Here is a 19,758-nt window from a genome sequence, read left to right as displayed (position 1 = left end):
CCTACAAGCGGGCGGCATGCCGCGGGCAGGCGGTAAGGCGGAGGAACGAACCGCTCCCTGGGGGACCCGCCCGGGGCCCGCCGCCCAGCGGGGCCGGCCCACGACGGGCTCCGTCCCCGCCTCGTCCCCGTCCCCGCCTCCGTCGAGGTCGGGGCCCAGCGGAGGGGCGGCCCCGAGCTTCCGCTTCCCGCTGCCGCCGCCCCGCCATGGAGGCCGGGCAGGGCCCCGGCGGCGGGGAGGTGGGCGAGCCCCACGAGGTACGGGCGGCCGCGAGCCCCCCGGCAGGCGGGCGGGGGCCCGGCGGGGCTGGGGTCGTGTCGCGGGGGGGAGGCGGCAGCCCCGGGCCCCCCGCACGCACGCACGGACGGACGGGGAGCCGCGGCCCGGTGCTATCCAGTGCCCTCCCTGCCCGCCGTGCCCTTGAGGCCGGCCCCGGCCCGGCCGTGTCCCCGCTGCCGCCGCAGGACGGGGCGGGAGTCTCGGGCAGGGCCCCGCGGAGCGTTGGGGGCGTCACGGCCACACAGACCGGCTGGCCTCGGGGGCCTTCCTGGGGAAAAGGAGGCGGCTGAGTTCGAGCACACACTAAATAGCTCCCTCTCTCTCCTCTCATTTGTTCCATAATTATTTTTTTAATGATATATTTCGTGTAAACAAAAAGATGTTGGTTCCTTAAGTATAACTACGTCAAATACAGGCACTATGAGGCCTGAAAGTTATAGTAAGCTTTTAACTGACAAATTCTAAACCTTCCTTTTTCTCGTTCTTTTTATTAATCGATCTCCCCAATAAAAGAATGTGGCACCTAAGCCTTATGTGCCAACAGAGGAGGAACGAAGGCTCCTCAAGGAGTGCGCTGATGAGAGCGCCCGGTATAGAGGTAAGCTCCATTTGCTGGCGTCTTGTTTTGCCTTCCTCCTGCTCAGAGTGTGCGTTGTCATCTGAGGCCTTAAGGAAGGAGGGCCCAAGTCAGTATTTCGTGGCAGTTTATTAAGAAGCTGCCCATGGCCTAAAACTGCATCCCAGTGAGTGCTGATCTATGTAGGATTCACATTTATTTATTACAAGTTTGCAGGACAGGAGTTGTGTAAAAGGTACAACATGTTTTATAAGGCTTATGCTTTTTATAACGAGATCCCTTCACGTTTTAAATTAATATGTTTATTAGAAATTGGGAAATAATTATAATTAACCTAGTCCCACGTTTATTTACGTATCAGGATATATTTTGTTATATAATTTTTGTTATCTATAGAATGCAAAACTAAAATACTTTAGAGTTATTGCTTTCTGTCTTTCTGGAGGCTTGTGAAAAGAGCATTGTATTAATCACTTAGTTAACTTTTTGAGAAAATTTCTGTCTGTGAACAACAGACATCTAGGCTTTTTTTGGTAAATAAAAGCTAAGATTCACAAACGTGATTCTGCAGTCAGTAATTTTTGTACTACAGCTAAGTGTACAAGAATAATAAACTTGCATTATTTTCACAGAATACTGTCAAAATTTAATCAAAATACCACAGTTAAATTCTCTGTTTTTCATAAAATGTTGACCACCTGAGAATTGATTTACATTACTTTTTAACTTTGCGTTTGTAGTCCAAAGGTTCAAGACGTACCTGTATTATATACACCTGATTAAGAGCTTTGAACAAGCCTTTTGAAGTGATTGCTCTCCACTATTGTATCAGGCTCTAGCAGATTACTCCTTATGCTGGTAGGTGGTTTAGTAAAGACTGGGACAGAAGAAGAATTCAGCAGCTGGTTTGCTAAACTTAGCCCATTGCCACTCTGTCTTCTCCTGGCAGCGAGTAGTTTCAGTGGCAACTTCTAAGCCACTGTGATTTTGAATTAACAGTTCAAGGTTCTACTTCAACGGAGACATTCTCTATTACTTTGGCATTCTCCTCTTCCACTTGTGTTCATATGGTTAGAAGCCTTCTGCTTGTTTGGTAAAACCCAGGCGCTCTTGGAAGCGAAGAGAGTCAGGTTCGTTAGCAGTAAGATGGTTGTTGTAGCTTATTGATAACCTTTCTCATGGAGGACACAAGGAGAGGGAGTTGTTTGTCCTTCTTTGGGTGTTTTGCCCTGAGTTCTTGACTTCAAACTGAAGTCAATTTCTACCAATTCTTACAAACCCTCTGTGTTGCAATAGTTTCCATTGATAACTTCAGCTTGCTAGTCATCTCTTATTTCAGTTTAATAAACTTCAGTAATACCAGTAAAACGTATAATTGTGTTATCATATCATATAAATTCTAATAAAGAAAAAAAAAATCACAGTCTACCATTTTATCTTTTGCACTTTTAATCTCATCAACAAAATCACACACTTGATGTGACTTTTTCCCCCAGAAAACCATTTTGACTGGAATACATTACATTCCCACCCTTAATGACATGCTCTTGACATGCATGTCAAGATAGCAGATAGCAGTTGTAGGTAGATGTCAACACCTGGAATCTTGTACCTTGATCCCATCTGCCACTGGGTTTTGTATTTTAGGAAGCATGAAGTCCGATGAGGACAGGATGATACATTAACCAGTACTTCATTATTTATAGGAGGTCTCAAAGCTAGAATTGAGAATGTTTCATAGTTTATATAATTTGTTAATTGTATATGCTTAGATTCTCATACAAATGAACCTAGCAAGACCTAACAACTCTTGTTTTATTGTGTATTTTGTTAAATATTATTTAAAATGTTGAAAATTATATTTTAAGCAACTTTTCTTCTCCACAGCTTTTCCTTTGGCTGCAGCGAGCATGCTTGCTACTACTTTCTTAATCAGAAAAGGTAAAGTGTTAAAAATACTTGGTTTAATTTGAATTTGCTCAGCCAAACTAATTTCTGTTTTTACTAAAGTTACTATACTTTAACACCTAATCTGCTGGTAATTAAGAGAGGTTCCGACTCTTAAGCTATATGACTTGCAGTTCCTGAAACTAAAAGAACAAAATTTTTAATTACAATCACATTCTTACTTATTGCTTTGCATATGCAGTATCTCAGTGATTATGAAACAATGTATGCTACAGTGTGTAGTGATACTGTATGATATATTAAAGAGAGAATTGTTAGATATTTATAATGTTATGGGAAATTCCAATGTTAGGTTTTCTTGCATTTTCTTTAATTTAAATTTTAAAGGGTAACTTGCTACCCCTGATAGTATGCAAGAGAACTGTTACTTTGGATTCATAGAACAGTTAATGTTTCTTCAACTTAATTCTTGATAACTTATTAATAATTACTTTGATTCCTCATTTTCAGGTATTCTAAGAGAGACCTCAAGATTTGGCTCTTTTACTAAAGTTGCATGTAAGTAAAAACTATACATAAATTCAGCTTGCATTTATGACTTGGGTCCTGGCGTCTGTTGCTCAGATGTAATCCCCATGAGACTAGCTGGCTGATTCACTGTGACTTCACTTTATGCTTATATTGGTAAAACTGTGCCTGAGGATGTAGCTCTGTCATCAGATTTATCCAGTGAATAAATTTCACCTTTCTGCGGTTCCTTCTATCAGTCAGCAACTTTTTCAAAATGTTTAACTACAACATCTGATACTAGAATAACGTATTCAATATCAAGAGGTAGAGCAATTAATTTATTCATCTTTGAATTTGTGCAACTGAATTTGGGTAAGCTTTGTTTGTAGACTTTCTACAGAATTCTAAGACTCAAAATATTCTTGACAAGTGTAATTTAAGAAGAAAATATTGCTAACAGACTTTGTACAAGCCTAATTTTTTTCCCTTTTGTTATGGTCTATTGCGGATGAATATTTTTCTATGGTAGAATTTAAAGATGAAACAGCATCATCAGAAATAAATTCATGCTTCAGCAAAAGTGTCTGTAGGAATCTAACCTGTTGCTATTAAAGCATCTCTTGGTTAAGTTGTTGAAAAGAAGTAAATAAAAAATTCTTCTTTTGACTTAGTTTCTATTTTCCTTGGCTGTATAAACTTGACAGGAGGGAAGAAACAATGACATTTTCTTTTAGTGCCTGAACTACAGATATTAGCAATTTGTGATGCTTCTATCAGAAATTAATTTTTGACGATGATTGTATCTATTGTTCATAGTATCTGTTTAATATTTTTTCTTGTTCTGGCAAGCAATTTTTTTGACATTGTTTAAAACCTTGTGAGTCTAAATAACATCTTGTAAAATATTGGAACAGTATGCTGCTGCGGTGAAGTCTGCCTGAAGGACTTTGCCAGAGTACAGCCACCCCTCCCTTCCTAATTTGAAGGTCATTATTCATGTGTCTCGCTTGTCCCATTCAGGCTATTTTAGTGCTTTTTTTTCCTGGACGTTATGTGTGTACAATTATAGGAAAACAGCAATTTCTTGTGAATGATTTTGGATTAAGTATAATCAAAAATAAATCAATAAATTAACCTTTTCAATTTAATACATGACAGTAAAACAGGAAGTTGCCATCTTGCCAATCTGCCCAGATGCAGTCAGTTACAGCCAGTTACTATTACAGTTTACTTCAGTGGGAAGAGGGTAAAACCCATGATTTGTAGTGAAGGAAATGTTGTTTAAGCAGATAAATGAATGAGAGAGACTAGGGCTGCCATTTGTTTATAAGTTCTGCTTGCTTTTCAGAACACCGAACAGTATTATAACAAACCTTTCTAATAAATCGTAGAATTGCTATTTCCCTGATACCTACACATTTGTAAGGGCCATGTTCCTCCTGTTTAGAAAAACTAAATTTTGAAATCACAGGAGAAAATAAGGAGCAGCTGGACTGGACCAACTCTTCTCAAAGTTAAGGTTATTAGCCAAAATACTTCTGGCTTCTTTGCAGTGTACACTGGTGGGCATATAGGCCTTTATTTTATACTTAAAGAACTTCCCATGTAAAGCATGTTTTGATTGTTTTTCAGTAGGTAACTATACGTGATTTATGTATTTCTTAAATACATCTTAGGGGGATTTGGGGGGAAGGGAGGAGGCATAGTTGCAGTTTGAAAGGCCTGAGTTAAGCAGTTTTCATTTCATTCTCATATTGTTTAGGTCAGAGGCAGCTACTGTCTACAGGATCTTCCTGCTAAGTATTGCCAGAGACATAGTTTACAGGTCCAAATCATGTCTCACAATTTAACTGTACATTCTTCCTGCAGTGACATCTGGTCAAAGGAAGCAGTTGTGTTGTTGTTTTTTTTTTTTTTCCTTGATGAGTTCTAAAAGAAGAGCACATCAAATTCCAGACATTGCTAGTTCATAGTTAGCTGATGATAAACAATGATAAAGCAGTTTAAGAACATTCCTGCATTTCTGGTGTCACTGATCTGAGCATATCAAAGCAGTGTCTGTTGATCGTAGTCTGCTAATGATGCATGTCTCTTCTGGTTCGTAGACTCTGAAGTGTTTGACTGCAGTAATGGTTTTTATATCTAGGTAACTTAGTTGAGTCAGGTGGGGACTGAAGACATCAAGACGTGTGAGGAGCAGCTGATGTTCCTTGGTTTGTCCAGCCCAGAGCAGAGCAGGCTGAGGGGAGGCCTCATGGCGGCCTGCAGCTCCCTCACGAGGGGAGCTGAGGGGCAGGCGCTGAGCTCTGCTCTCTGGGGACAGCGACAGGACCCGAGGGAATGGCATGGAGCTGGGACAGGGGAGGGTCAGGCTGGGTATTAGGGAAAGGTTCTGCACGCAGAGGGTGGTCGGGCACTGGGACAGGTTCCCCAGGGCAGTGGTCACAGCATGGAGCCTGATGGAGTTCAAGAAGCGTTTGGACAACACTCTCAGACACAGGGTCTGATTTTTGGGTGGTTCTGTGTGGAGCCAGGAGTTGGACTCTGATCTGACCCATAAGGGTCCCTTCCCACTTAGGATATTCCATGATTCTGTTTGGTATTAGCCTATAGTGGGACCTGGCCTCCTTTATCTCTCTGATTAACTAACTCTAAAGTCTTGCTACAGTGAACACAGAAGAAGCAGAGAACAACAATACCTGATTTACTGTATTAATTTGGAAAATGTAGATTATCTGGCTGTCAGTTATGTAATAATAGAAAACAAATATTTTAGCCAATAATTACTGTGGGTAAAACATTTTCCCAGCTGCTATTTCCGTGTGTCCTGACTAGAAGGCTTCAAGAAAAGGGAACTTTGGCTTTTTGTATAAATTCCAAAGAGAATCACCCATGCTGCTTAACTTTATTTTGCTAAATATCTAGTTTGAAATCTTGTTGGGTCAAAAAACCTACTGTGATCATTTAGTGTTATGTCCTGCCTAGCAGATCAAAATGTCTTATGCACCACACAGAAAGCGTTTGCCTACAGATTGCAAGGGTTCACATAATTCAGTTGTTTGTCCTCAGGCAACCTCTTCAGAAGATACCGAGCCTAGTACTGAAATTTTGTAGACTTCTCTTCATACTGGTGAAAGCCTTTTCAAGATCTGTCTGTTCTGATGGATTGAATTCTCAGAATTTTCTACCTTTGTTTATTCCTTACCATTTTGTCACCTTTGATAGTTGCTATTTCTGGATATTGGGAAAAGCTGATTGGAATTCTCTTCTTTGGTACCTATCACTCCTTAATTATTAGCTGAAATTATTTGATACTCATGTCATGTCTAAGTCTCTCTAAGTATGTCTCTGTTCAGCTCTTGCATTTCCTTTAATACCCTTTGTCCCCAAAAGTAGCAAAGAGATGACTACTGCATTTTTTAAATTTCAGATCTAAACTTTTTTTCTTTAATTCAAGGTGCTGTGTAATTTATTGGAAATGATTACCTTAAAACTATGTTGAATGTTATGATGCAGCATATAAAACCATCTTTTTTTTCTTTTAATAAAGTTGCTGGAACATGTGGATACCTGGCTGGAAAGATATCCTACTTGCCAATCTGTAGTGAGAAATTTAAGAAACTGAAGGACTCCCCAATAGGAGATGTTCTACGACAAGCTCAGAGACATAGTTCGCATTCGTAAGAATTTAATTCTTTTAAATTTAAACCTTCAGATAATCTACACCTTTAGATCTGCACCTTCCCTCCTCTCTTTTCTGCCTCTTTCTGCCACTTTCAGGAAGCTGCATCATCTGTATGAATTGGCCAGCTGTGAAACACACATTTTGAATTTGTTACATACAACTGATTGCTTTGAGGAGTAGGAAAAAAGGCATTTTAATTTAGAAGGAATATATTTTGATAAGTGAGACTTGTTGTTTTCCTGTGGAATTTACTTACAGTAGTGTGACATCAGAAGTTGCCCTTCTCAGTTGAGAAGTAAACTAAGTTAACTGAAATAAAATAGTGTTACTTTCTGGAAGCTTTTCCCATAGTTTACTTTGATTGAAGTAGGAAGAGGGTGGAAATGATTTCAGTGTTTATTAAAGGAAAGAGCTCAGTAAACAATATCAGTGCAGGAAGAAGCATGGTGGTCAGACTTAATGCTGTTTGTTTAAATCCTTTACATCTGTAACAGCATTATGCCGTACATATGAGAAACTCATCAGGTTCTTAAAACTGTTTCCTGTTTTGTTCCAGAATGTTTTCTACTTCAAGTGGTGTTTAATTACAAATCACTTTTGGAATATCTCACTTAAACCCTTGATTCAAAACTGGGAGAAGCAGTCTTTGGGTAGTGATAGAGAGTCCTGCTACTACTGCGTGCTAAGATTTGTTAGATGTTCATGTAGGACTTTATAAAATTTTTTCTACTTTTTCAGTTTAGATTTGACAGTTCTGTCTGCAAGGTTTTTGTAGACAAACTAAATGCAGATGTTCCTCATGTGAAATTAAAAGTACAGCTGAACAGAAATTTAAAGTACAAGGTGAATACATACTCTAGTGACACCAAGAGATAGCATTTTTGATAGAGACAGACAAATCACTATGTAGTGGTTTGTAGGGCCAGTCTGAGTTGGTAGTGAATACTCGAGAGTATCAAGCATCAGTTTCCACAGTATTTTTTGTGTGGTCTTATTTTTTTTTCTCTGAGAAAACTCATTAATGCTGTTGAAAAAATAAATGAACAACTCAGTAAACTGTTACAGTTTTGTTTCCCCACGACAGTTTTTCATTCTCCTTTTCTTCTGTTGTGCATTATTGGCCAATTGTAGCAGCTTGTAATAATGCAGGGTTTTAAGTTGCAAATTCTTCCTAAAAGATCTTTAGAACTAACTGTAGTTCACATGCTACCATTAGTTACAAGGACACACCCTGTACTATTTGTGTCTGACGCGTTTTTGCTCTCTGAAGAGTCCCTAGGGATTGTCATTTTTATGTTTTAAAGTGCAAAACACTTTCTCCTTTGTCTTCTGTTTTAGAGATTTTCAAGTATGATTTAGTTTTCTGGGAGGAAGGAAAGCGTGTTGAGAAAGGGGCTATATAGATCTTTGCAATGTTAAAGAAATATTTTCTTTAAGACAGTAATTCATGTTGTTGGAAACTAAATTAAACCACTTACCAGAGTATGTTCTGCAGTTGCACACAAGGTTACTCTTACAGTTTCATTTTATCTTGTTACCAGTTCTGTGTTTAATATTTATTATTTTTCAGCCGTTCCAGCCGGAAATCTGAATTTTCAGATACGCCTTCTCAGTCTTTTACTGAACCTCCTTCTTCACGAGCTGGATTCCCACTTTCTTCTACATATTCAGATGATTATAGTTCAACAGACAGAGGCCTCTCTAGCTACGAACCTGTTCCATTCAGTGCTTCCCTGAATGAATCTTCGCCTACAGGAATCACTGATTATGCTGTGCAAGGTGTGATATGTCTTAGTATTTAGCAATTGGTAGTTCAGTAACTCTTTGCTGTCTCTTAGATAGTTCTCTCATTAAACTTGATTTCATCCCATGCAAACGTGGGATAATAGAGTGTTTTTGAATGAAAAACCTTGAAGTGCCCAAAATTGTTTCAGGGACAGAAGGTAAATACATGTGTTATTTTCTAACGTTAATCTAAATGCAGGTAGTTTTTTTTTGTAGTTCTATTTGCAAGTAAACTAATTTACAAGGTTTAATCTGTTAATGAAACTCAGCTTGCAGATTACTCACCCTGGCTTGAAGTTCTTTTTGATTTAAATTAAAGTGAATATGCCAACCATTTCACTGCACCTGATAAGAAAGGCTAGCAGACAAATGGTAGAGACCATGGTTTAGGTTATTTCATTTTCACCAGTGGTGGTGCTTTAACTGTATACTACTACAATTCAGTGACATTAAAGTTTTTTTATAATGCGACAAACATTTAAATCTTCTGAGAACTGAATGCTTATTGTGTTCTCTCATGCAACAGCTGAGTTTTCTATGGAAAAGTAAAAGGGTTTTTAAGTACCGGTTTGTGCAGCTGTTGCCCTCCTTCCAATATGAACTCTGTCCTCAGCTACTGGAGGGGGCAGGGGAAACACTCTTCTGAATCTCTGTGGTACACAAAGGAGGAAGCTACTGTCCATTGCAGAGTTACATATTTTGAATTGGTTTGTGGTTCTAATTCCTTGATGGAAAATGTTTTATTTCACTCACAAAAAAGCCCTTTCGTGCAACTCACTTTTAGTTATATAAAAGTTCTGGATGTAGATGTGTCAGGGGAATTGTAAGAACACTTCATTACAAATATTGACAGTTTGTAAAGCCTTAAGTACAGAACCAAGATTCTGCATTATAAATGTAGATAAAATGTGTATTAAGTGACACATGATGGATGTAGTTCTAATGCTTTGATAGCAGAATGTAAAGCCTGAATGCAGACATTTGAGATTCACTAAGGTTTCTTTTCAGAAATTATAAATATATCAAATGTATGACTAGCAATAATTTTACATAAAGTGACCAGAACTGTTTTATCCATCAGGGACCACATGACTGTTAGGCTCTCCACTAGATAAAATGACACAAATAAGTTAACTGCTGATCTTCTAAAACAGACAAAATGCAAAGGATAAAGGAAATGGATGAATTAAGGACTATATTCGTTCTCAGTTGCATTTTGAATTGCAGCTGTCACGCTCCTTTTCATTTGGGATTGAGCTGTAATTAACTGGCATTCTAGAATAGGTTGTAGCCAAGTTTAGTTGATCGTCTAGTATTTTGGTGTTTGTTTTGTTTTCAGAACCTGCTCCAATTCCAGAAGAAAATCGTAAAAAAAAAACTGTCACATATGAAGAATTAAGGAATAAACACCGAGAAACGTACGAAGTAATGGTACCACCAAAGGCAGAAACTCCAATCAAGTTGCCACAGGAAAAACCAGCTAAGGAAGGTAATGTGCTGATTCACAATACATGGTAAATCCAAACAGTAGCAGTAATTTTAAAAAATAGTTACAAACCCAAAGCTTAATTCTGCCTACCCTTTAAGCAATATTGTTACAGTATCTGCAAGTATCTGATAAGTGATGTAATCTGTTGTTACATATTTTAAATTAATTTTATTTTCAAAAAGATTGATCTTCCAACAGCAGACTGTAAATCCTCTTCTCTGTCCATATTGCTTTGGGACAGACTTGGAAAATCTCATAGCTTCTTTTTTAAAAAATACATTGTGCAACATATTTCAACAAAGAGTTCTCTGAGCTCAGAGCTTTAGTGAAGAGTTTTAGCTATGCAAGGGGGTGTATGTTTTAGATAGCATTGTTCTATCCAAATAGAGCACACAGTTGATGGTTTTGAAGCGGGGGGCATTTATGGATTGTTTCATGTGGTATTAGTGCATTTCTATAGTGGCATTGTTTGTAGAGGTTCATTATTCTACATTAAAACTCAAAGGAAGGAAACGGTATTTGGCAGCAATATTGAGATTTGTTTTCACAGTGAGAAACAAAACTTTGCACAGCAAAAGAAGAATGTGGTTCCATGAAGGATAAGACTTCATTCAGTCAATTCTGACTTGATCATTTTTTTTGAAAAGGAGACACAAGTAGCAATTTATGATTACTTGCTCTAGAACGGTGTTACTTAGTGTGACATCTGTGAAAATGATGTCAGCAGGAGGAATGTCAGTTGTAATTGTTTCGTTTTGTATGCAGTGTCCAGTCATCTCAATCATAACGCAACGAGACTTGTAGGAATAGATGATATTTCCTATTAGGCATACGCAGCTGTAATAAATATACACATATATATAGAGATATGTATATATATGCAAAAAGGTCTGAAGTAGTAATAGTAAACTTTGGAACAGTGTTGCTTAGGAAGGTAAATCTATTACATCCTTGTGTAACACTCTTTCCAGATAATTTGTCTTTAGACAAATCTATATGGTTTTGAAATAAAAATTACAAACTATGATTGGGTAATGATTTAAATGTTGTTAACAGAATAATGGTCTTTTTCTCTTACCACATGACTTTGTCAAATAAAACGTTAATAAATTATTGGGCTGTCCTTTCAGATTCTACATGCAATCAGCTGCCTTACCCAATCATAGATTTACACTATTTCTTTTTCAAGATAATTCTCCACAAATAGAAAGCCACTAGAAACATCACTTGAAAGCCATAAGGAGAAAACTTAGGCAGCACTCTGCAAACCTTGCCATGCTTCATGGCCAATCTTACAGCTAAGAAATTTGAATACATTTATTATTTTTAGTTATTGGAGTTATTATAAAATGTTGATCCACAATATTGCCTTCTCTGTTATATTTCTCTGTTCTGTTTGATGGGTGTAGTCAGGCTCTGAGACTAGAACTACGCTGAGCAGCACATGAGATTTGTAAATAAACTTTCAAGAGTACCTGTTTGTTAGAGAAAAGAGTAAGAAGGGAGTGCAAAAATTCAGGAATGTTTAAGTGGAGGTATGTTTAAATCTACTGATGTCATGGGCTAAAGTCTGATTTAGCTTCTTGTGTCATATGGGACACATTACTCGTTTGTATGTCCTAAACAATTACCCCTTGGTTCATCATCTTATCTCCTTATTGTAGGAACCAGGCTAGCAAATAGGAGACAGTGGTTTCTGTCCTCTGAAGCAAGGACAGAAGGGAAAACTAACCACGTAGGAAGCAGTCCCTAGCTTCCATCTGCTGGTGCCTTTTCCCTTTGTAACAGTATGAATTTGTGTAGCTGCACAGTGAACTGGACTGGACCGTTTTTTCAGGGAATGAGCATGACTTGCTAAGCTGCCATGATTAATAAAAGTGGCAATCAAATCATAGGATGAGACAGCTTCTCATTGTGCCTCATCTGCAGTATAATCTGCTCCTCTTGCCCAGAGAAGCTGTGGATGCCGCATCCCTGGAGGTGCTCAAGGCCAGGCTGGATGGGGCTTTGGGCAGCCTGGGCTGGTGGGAGGTGTCCCTGCCCATGGCAGGGGGTTGGAACCGAGTGGGCTTTAGGGTCCCTTCCTACCCAAACCATTTTTCAATTATGCAAGACAGATCTGAATAAATCCTTTAAGACCAGTACCTTGTGCTTTTTTTCTTCTCTGACTCACTTCTTCTGTACTAAAGGAAGCTGCCAAATAATAATGGCTGAGTAGTTTCCTAGTAGGGATTACTGGTTTTTGTTTGTGTTTTTAACTATCCTGAATCCATCCAATTGTGCACATAACTACATTATGTAGCCACGTATTTATTGTAACATTCCTTGCCCATTTCCTCCAATTGTCTTTGTTTCACCCACACGTTGTGTTTGTTTCAAAGTAATTACAAATTCTGTAGGGCAGAAATTAGCACACTACTCCTCTGGGCTGAGTATTAATTCATTAAAGAATAATGAATTACATACTTTCTTCTACATATTTATTCAAAAATAGTTTAAATTAGATGTGTATTGTACTGTGACTGATGCTGTCCCAACTTACTACTTTAAATTGCAGTGTACCCTAGTTTTTGGCAGTGTATAACCTTGAGAGTTAAATTTAATAACATGACTACTGTTTCTTTCTTTTCTTTAGTTAAAGTAAATAAATATGGAGATACCTGGGATGAGTAAGAACCGAATGAAGAACTGAAGAAAATTATCTCCTGTCAGCCAACTTGAACTTCATCGACATCAGTCACGAATACTGGTGCCTTTGATGTGTTCCGCCAGGCACAGTTATTAATAAATGAGAAAATCTTGACTTGCCGGAATATTTTTTTTTAATGCATTTAAGCTGAAGAATCTTTTTTCTTTTGCATAAATGACAAGCCAGGGTATTGTGAGGTGTCATGATTGTAAACCATTAGTGCTACTGTTTAAGAATGAAAAAGCTAACTAGCAATAACTAATGTAAATGTACAAGAAGGGATGAAATGCGTGTAAATAAAAGGAATTATATGTATTGGGAAGGAAAAAAATAACAATCTTCTGAAACTTTGAAGATTTGCATTAAAAGTTACCTGTAGAAATAACCTCTCACTTTGTTTTGCCTGAAAGTATGCTGGAAACCTCAAAATGTTATCATACTTAGTAATGTTTGGAATAATGCTGAATTATTAGGAGAAAAAGGGTAGGGGAAACTGGCCGAATACAGGAGTAACCATACTGAATAGGACTTTTCTTCTTCAAAGCTTTCTCTGGGTGACAGTTGTGGTTTTAGACTGGTCTTCCGACTTGCCTACACTGGGTCTCCTAGGACAGTCAATGCAGAATAAAATGATTGAATGAAACTGAAGATATTTAAAATAGCTCTATTTAAGTGCAGAAGGCTAAACTAGACAAACTGTTAAAAGTTTGATATCTTGGCTTAATTTTTGTGCATTGTCCTTTTTCTCCATTTGTGCATGTCATGGCAAAAACAAAAAAAACACTTGAGGCTCTTCACAAAGAAAAGATCCTGATCGATGGAGTATTGCATTGTTATTACCTGTAAGAACTGAGCTACACTGGCAAAACTACTGAAAATTATTTCCTAACATTTGCATCACCTGCTCTGCCTCAAACAAAACACTATTGTTTTTTTCTGTCCGTTAGATACTCTCATTTTCAGCTGTGCTATTTAATCTCACAGCACTATTTTTGTTTTGACTCTTAGGCTATAGGTGAGCATAAACCATGATGAAGTTAATAGCATAAAAAGCATTGCTGGCATCTTTGTTGGAGATGAAAAATAGCCTACCAAGAATAAAGTTCTTGACTGTATTGATTTAGTGGACTAGCAGCAGAGCAGCATGAACAAGAAGATAATTTTAGGTAGGTAAAGAACAATCAGCTGAAATGGGAGGGAGAAAATGACTCAAAGATGAGGGAATGCTTTAAGAGACAAGTACTATTTATAATCATCAAAACAGGAAGATTGCTATCAGATAAGCTGAGAGAGAGAGGATTGTGCTAATCGGATGAGCTTGAAGTTGTATCAGAAATTTAACTTAGAGAGAATGCTTTCTGTGCCCATGATGACACCGTGATGAGAACTGTGAAAATACAGGAAGCTTGCTAGAATTACGTTATTGTGTATTTTTTAGTGCACCATTCCAAAGCTGACTGAATTTATCATGAAAAAATAAAGTTTCCTGGTTGTGAGTTACCCAAGTAACAGGAGGCAGAAGATTTAGGTGATTAAAATAGAGTAGATTAGAAGAAATTATTTGTCTGTTGAAAGAACGAAAATTTTGGACAAATAAAAAGTTCCCCAAGCTGTTGATGTAAAAATGGGATCTCAAAGACTCTTGCCTCAAATTAATATTTCAAGTGGACAAATAGAGCATTTTAAATAAACTGTATTAGTTTTATTTGTCCTTCGTGAAGAAAACAAATGGCCTCTATAATATGGAATTGATGTTTTAAAGGCCTGCTCTGCCGAATGTAACATTGTGTATATGTAGGATTTCTAAATGGAGCGTAATGTTCTCATTCTGCTGCGTAGGGCTAGGTTCTCTCAGAGGACATACTTTTTTTTCTTACGTTGGGTTTACCATCAAACAACTTACAATTCTGTTGTTTTATTTTCGTTTGCTTTTCAATTTTCAATTGGCTACTTCTACCGTCTGACTTAACAAAGAGAGCGGCATTAAAAAGCTGAAGTTGTCCTATGGGCCCCTCATACCTATGTGTTCATTCATAAATGTGAATTAACTCAATTCACATTTATTGTAAAGCTAAATAAATTTTCCTTTATCCCTCAAAATAAACTTTAATTGCATAAAAAATTAACTGCTATACCCTAAAGCAAACACCAGCAAATTAGTCTGTTTTGTTTTGTTTTGTTTTTTCACTGTGAACATTTCTAAAAAGGTTTTAAAATAACTGCTCTCACAATTTCTTAAAATTCTTAAAAATAAGCATTGGCAGGACCAATTTAAAGGAGCTGGAAGCATTATCCTAAAATCTGTTGTTACTAACGTGCATGAGCACAGAAAGGGAGAGAATTGTGTAAAGTGCCTCAGCTCTTTGGCAACAGGTAAAGCTCTATCAAAACCTTGGTCCTAAATGCTTTTGTCTTTGCCCAAATTAAGGGCCATGTTTATAGTCCAAAGTAAGAACACAGCCTGACTTCTGGGGCAGTTTGTTCCTGCTGAAGTTGTTTGGAACACATCTAGATTGAAGAGAAATGTGTACATGAAAAATAATTCAATTTGCCTAATGAAAGCTAAAGCAGATTTGTGGAATGCTGAGGAAATAGTATGCACTATTCCAAATCAAGCTCACAGATTTCCTGACTTGCCTGCTATTGGTTGGAAGCTGGAAGGATTGTTAGTCTTCCCCATGGTTGTTCTTAGGGAGGAACCCAGTCCGTCCTTGCGCACAGCACAGCTGTGCATCCAGCTACGGCCCTTGGCTGCCACACGTGCATCAGACCTTTGGTAGCAAGGCTTTGCTTGCGACACATTCCTTCTGGTTTGCAACCAGGCTGGCTTATCTCTGTGATCTGTTAAAGGACACAATGGCACTATAAATAGCCCTTTTTGTAGTTTGGTGGCCTGTTAAATGGCTTAGGGAAATTAACAGATTGTGTTTAGATTTCAATCTCGAGGCAATAAATGGGAAAATTTGCTTCTCTTTGCTATGTCGGGCTCTTGCCTTACAGCTATTTCTAGGGGTTTGCACTACTTCAGCTAAGCCAAAGTAAATTTGCACACAGGTATGCCTGGGGTGCATAGATTAAGTATTTTCTTTGCTAATGTAAGAACTGGATGTAAGCCAGCAGCACCTGACAGAAGTTCTGAGGAACTCCTGAGTAGCTGCATTAGAAAGAGCCCTGAACCAAGGATGGGACCTGAGTGTCTCATGCATGTACAGCCTGGGCCAGGGCAAGGTTCCAGTTCATAAGAGCAACAAGGGAATTGTTCTTTCCAAGTAAGGGGGAAAAAAAGAAAAAATCTAGTATTTTTATTTAAGTAATACAGCAAAACTACAAACACATAGATGCTCAGGTTGTAGAATGTGACAAGAAGTAAACAGCTATTGAGAGCTGCTGGCTAGTAGATGGCAATCTCCTGGGGACTCATTTATGTGCATTCAGATAAATTAAAACTATAATTCTTAAAGAATCACACGGTAATAGCCATCATCTAAAGCATTTCTTTGTTTGCTCTCTTTAATGCTAACAATGCTGGCACTGTGCTACCCTATGTTAATGCTTTAATGCTTTGCACTTGTTTACTCATTTCTACTCAGTTACTGTTATTTTTTTCAATTAAGAGATTCAAAATTTCCTGAGATTTTACCATCTATAGCAGAATGGTAATAGAGAGTTTCAGTATATAGTCATAATGTCTTCTGTGCATCAGGAACAGTTTTGAAAAACTAAAAAGCAAGTCTTGTACGTGTTACTATCATAATCTGATGGGATGCATGATAAAAACACTGCACAAGCATCTGATACAAAGGATATTCAATCAAATGCAGCTTTCACTTACCCTTAACATGTGAAAAAATCTTGTAAGGCAAAGGAGAAATGAAGAGTTTGATAAATTGCCTTTGCCTTGCTCCAAGTAAATTAGACAGGATTAAAAAATCTCTAGTGTGTAACCTTTTTGTAGTTCTTCCTGCTGCTCAGTGATGATGTGTAGGATTGGGATACGCAATCTTAGCATGAACTGCTTCCAACGCCCAAAATGGCAAATTCATTCCTCACGTGGAATAATATGCATTATTTATTCTTTATAATCCACACTGGAAGCACAGTTCTAGTACATTTTTTAATTCAGCTAAAATTTAAGTTCTATATAAATTTAATGACACGATTTTAGTAGAATCATTTTTGTTTGGTTTAATTCTATTCTATATTTTAAATACCATTGCTAATCGTGTCTTAGGATAACTAACATTTTATAATAGTGTAGCTGATACAGAAAAGGATGACTTTGGTTGCAGTAGCTGACGTCTAAACATTAATGATGGACTATTAACAATGCTTAAGTCATGGAAATACACAGTGCTATATAGAAAACATTTCTGCTGGTACATAGTGTCATGCAGTCAGTGTATATGGCTACGCTGAAGAGCTAAGTCTGTTTTTTCATCCCCTTACATTTCATGAAGGTCTCACATTCATGTTTGCTCCCTTAGCCTCTACCTGCTAGAGGATGCACGGCTGTCACCAAGCATGAAAGCTGCGGGAGCAACAAGTGCATGAGGAGGAGCCCCGCCGTGAGTTCTGGCTGTGCAGCAACAAGCTGAGGATGATGAACAAGGGGAAGGCAGGGCTGGGTGGCAGCTGGCCGAGCCACCAGCAGTCACCTGCTGGGCAGCCTGGTAGGAAACCCCGAGGCAGACAAGGGCAGGCTTTGTGCCTAACCGAGGGCAGCTTCTGAGATTAGGACCATCTACTTGATTCACAGAGCTAAACTGTAGGCTGGGGGAGATTAAGTGGCAAGCATTTGCTGATGGCTAAGGTTTCGGGTTTTTATTTTAAGTATACACGTGCAGGAGATAAGCTTGGGCATGTCCACTGCAGTCATCAGAGATCTCAGCCTACAGCTGGGGCGAGGGAAGGGCAGGCTTTAAGTATGCCCCGAGGAGGAGGTATTAGAGCTGTTTCTTGCTCTGAAATATCTGAGCTTGCTGATGTGATTTACCAGCACAGCACTGCTGCTGAATGATCAAAAGACACTCACGTGAGAAGTAACACTTAAAACTTCAGGTAAGTGTTTTTTTTTCTGGCATTTGCTTTGAACATGCCATGGCTCTCAGACAATCTGTGTGTCAAAGATGACAGGAAAAACCTCTGCTCCCATGCTAATGCTGTTTTACCCTTACTAAGCAGCGAAAAGAACCACACACAAATCCCTTTCATTACAATATGTGTTTCCTGAGGAGTCTTTGATCTTGTGTTCTCTGTACATGAAGACGCTTCAATCTTCACTTTAAACATTAACTGCGTGTTTTGTTTCATTTGGCAACACTCAGCTTTTTTTTCCCCCCCCCCCCCTTTTTTTTTAAGAGCTATATGAACATTAGAATCACTGTAGAGGTCCTCCTGTCTTTCACCTTGGCTGAAAAGAGATCCTGCACTAGTACACCATCCTATCCTCCAGTGATCAGAGTGTAAGAGCTTCCTGAGGTAACAACTGCATCTGGAGCGTGCAAATCCAGCTGTTTCACATTTCCCATTTTTGTTTGTTTTCGCCACATCCTGTGGCAATAACAGAATTGAGCTGTGTAAAGGAGTGCTTCTTTCAATTTAAATTGGATTTTACTGAGTGCTGACTGGTTGTTGTTTTATGAAAAACAGCAATTACTCCTTCCCTATTTGTCTTTGATGGAGATACTATATTCCTCACCTTGGCTTGCTTCATAAACAATTGCAGAGTTATTTACTTAATCTCTTGAGAACAAACCCTTTTCTACCTCTGATCATTTTTTTCCCCTTCCCCTTTTCTCTCTCTCAGCTCTGTTGTGCACTTTTTGAGTGGAAGCACCACAATGTTCATGATAAGGGCACACTGTGTTTTATAAGTCTATATTTTCCTAGGTATTTTTAATGTTCTACTTGCCTTTTGGCTGTCCTAGACCACCGATCTGCTGTCTCAGAAAACCATGCAACATGACTCCCCAGTCTCCGTACTGAGAATGTCAGAGTAATTTAAAACCAGCCAGATGATGCAATTAACATTTTTTTCTCATGTGCTGCTGATGACAATGAGGCTTATTACTCAGTCTCTCAGTACTGAGGGTTTTTTTTTTTTTTTTTTTTTTTTTTTTTAAAGCTCTTCTGTCATTTTATCATCAATAAATGTGGTCATGTTTCCTTTGGCAGATTCTCTGCCAGTGTGTTGGCCAGAAGCTGTCTCAAGCCTTCTAGGTTTTAAACTGTCCTTGAGAACTGTCCCATTTATTTCTTCAGAACCTAATTAATTGGAAGCCTTCTCAAAACAAATCAAACTATTCAGCAGATGCACAGGATGGAGTAGATCCCCTTGTCCACATGTCCACTCTGTCAAAAACACATTAATAGCTTTGTAAGGTGTTAACCTCCTGCTGTGAAAACTTGTTCTCCCAAATTAGCATCGCTCTGGGAGGTACCAGAGTGGCACCTGAGCTAGCTGTCTTCACACATCCCCCTTGGCCTGGTCCGGCAGGCTGCTGTTGTATCTCCTGCTGGTGCTCTGCTTACCAGCCTCTCCCAGGGCCCTGCCCTCCCATCAGTTGCGGGTGCTCCGCATGCCCCATCATCCCAGTCTCTCTCAAAATGTAATAGAATAAGCCCCAAATCTTACTTTTGGTACAGCTTTATAAGAACTTGAATAGTAAACTTTCATCTCCCCTTCATTTCTAGTTTTAAATGAGAATTACAGACCAGCTGCCTTGCCCAAAGTCAGGATTTTAATAGCAAGATGCCTTGTTTTCAACCTGCAATTGTTTTCCTTTCTAAAACACAACTACATTTCTAAAATAGGATTGAATACAGTATTAGTGAAA

The 19,758-nt window shown here is 38.6% G+C and overlaps 1 protein-coding gene across 1 annotated transcript; it reads left to right on the top strand.

Annotated features, from left to right (window-relative positions):
* Window positions 1-191: 191 nt before the first annotated feature.
* LOC118166197 (OCIA domain-containing protein 1-like) lies at window positions 192-13,307 on the top strand. Its single transcript, XM_035324911.1, has 8 exons — window positions 192-257; window positions 793-877; window positions 2,744-2,797; window positions 3,275-3,322; window positions 6,825-6,954; window positions 8,530-8,738; window positions 10,084-10,233; window positions 12,869-13,307. The coding sequence occupies exons 1-8, from the start codon at window positions 207-209 to the stop codon at window positions 12,904-12,906; spliced, it is 765 nt and encodes a 254-aa protein (XP_035180802.1). The 5' UTR covers window positions 192-206; the 3' UTR covers window positions 12,907-13,307.
* The last annotated feature ends 6,451 nt before the right edge of the window (window positions 13,308-19,758 follow it).

Source organism: Oxyura jamaicensis, chromosome 4 (genome assembly GCF_011077185.1).
Source record: "Oxyura jamaicensis isolate SHBP4307 breed ruddy duck chromosome 4, BPBGC_Ojam_1.0, whole genome shotgun sequence".
In the NCBI taxonomy this organism is placed as follows: Eukaryota; Metazoa; Chordata; class Aves; order Anseriformes; family Anatidae; genus Oxyura; species Oxyura jamaicensis.
This window is presented reverse-complemented; position numbering and strand designations above follow the sequence as displayed.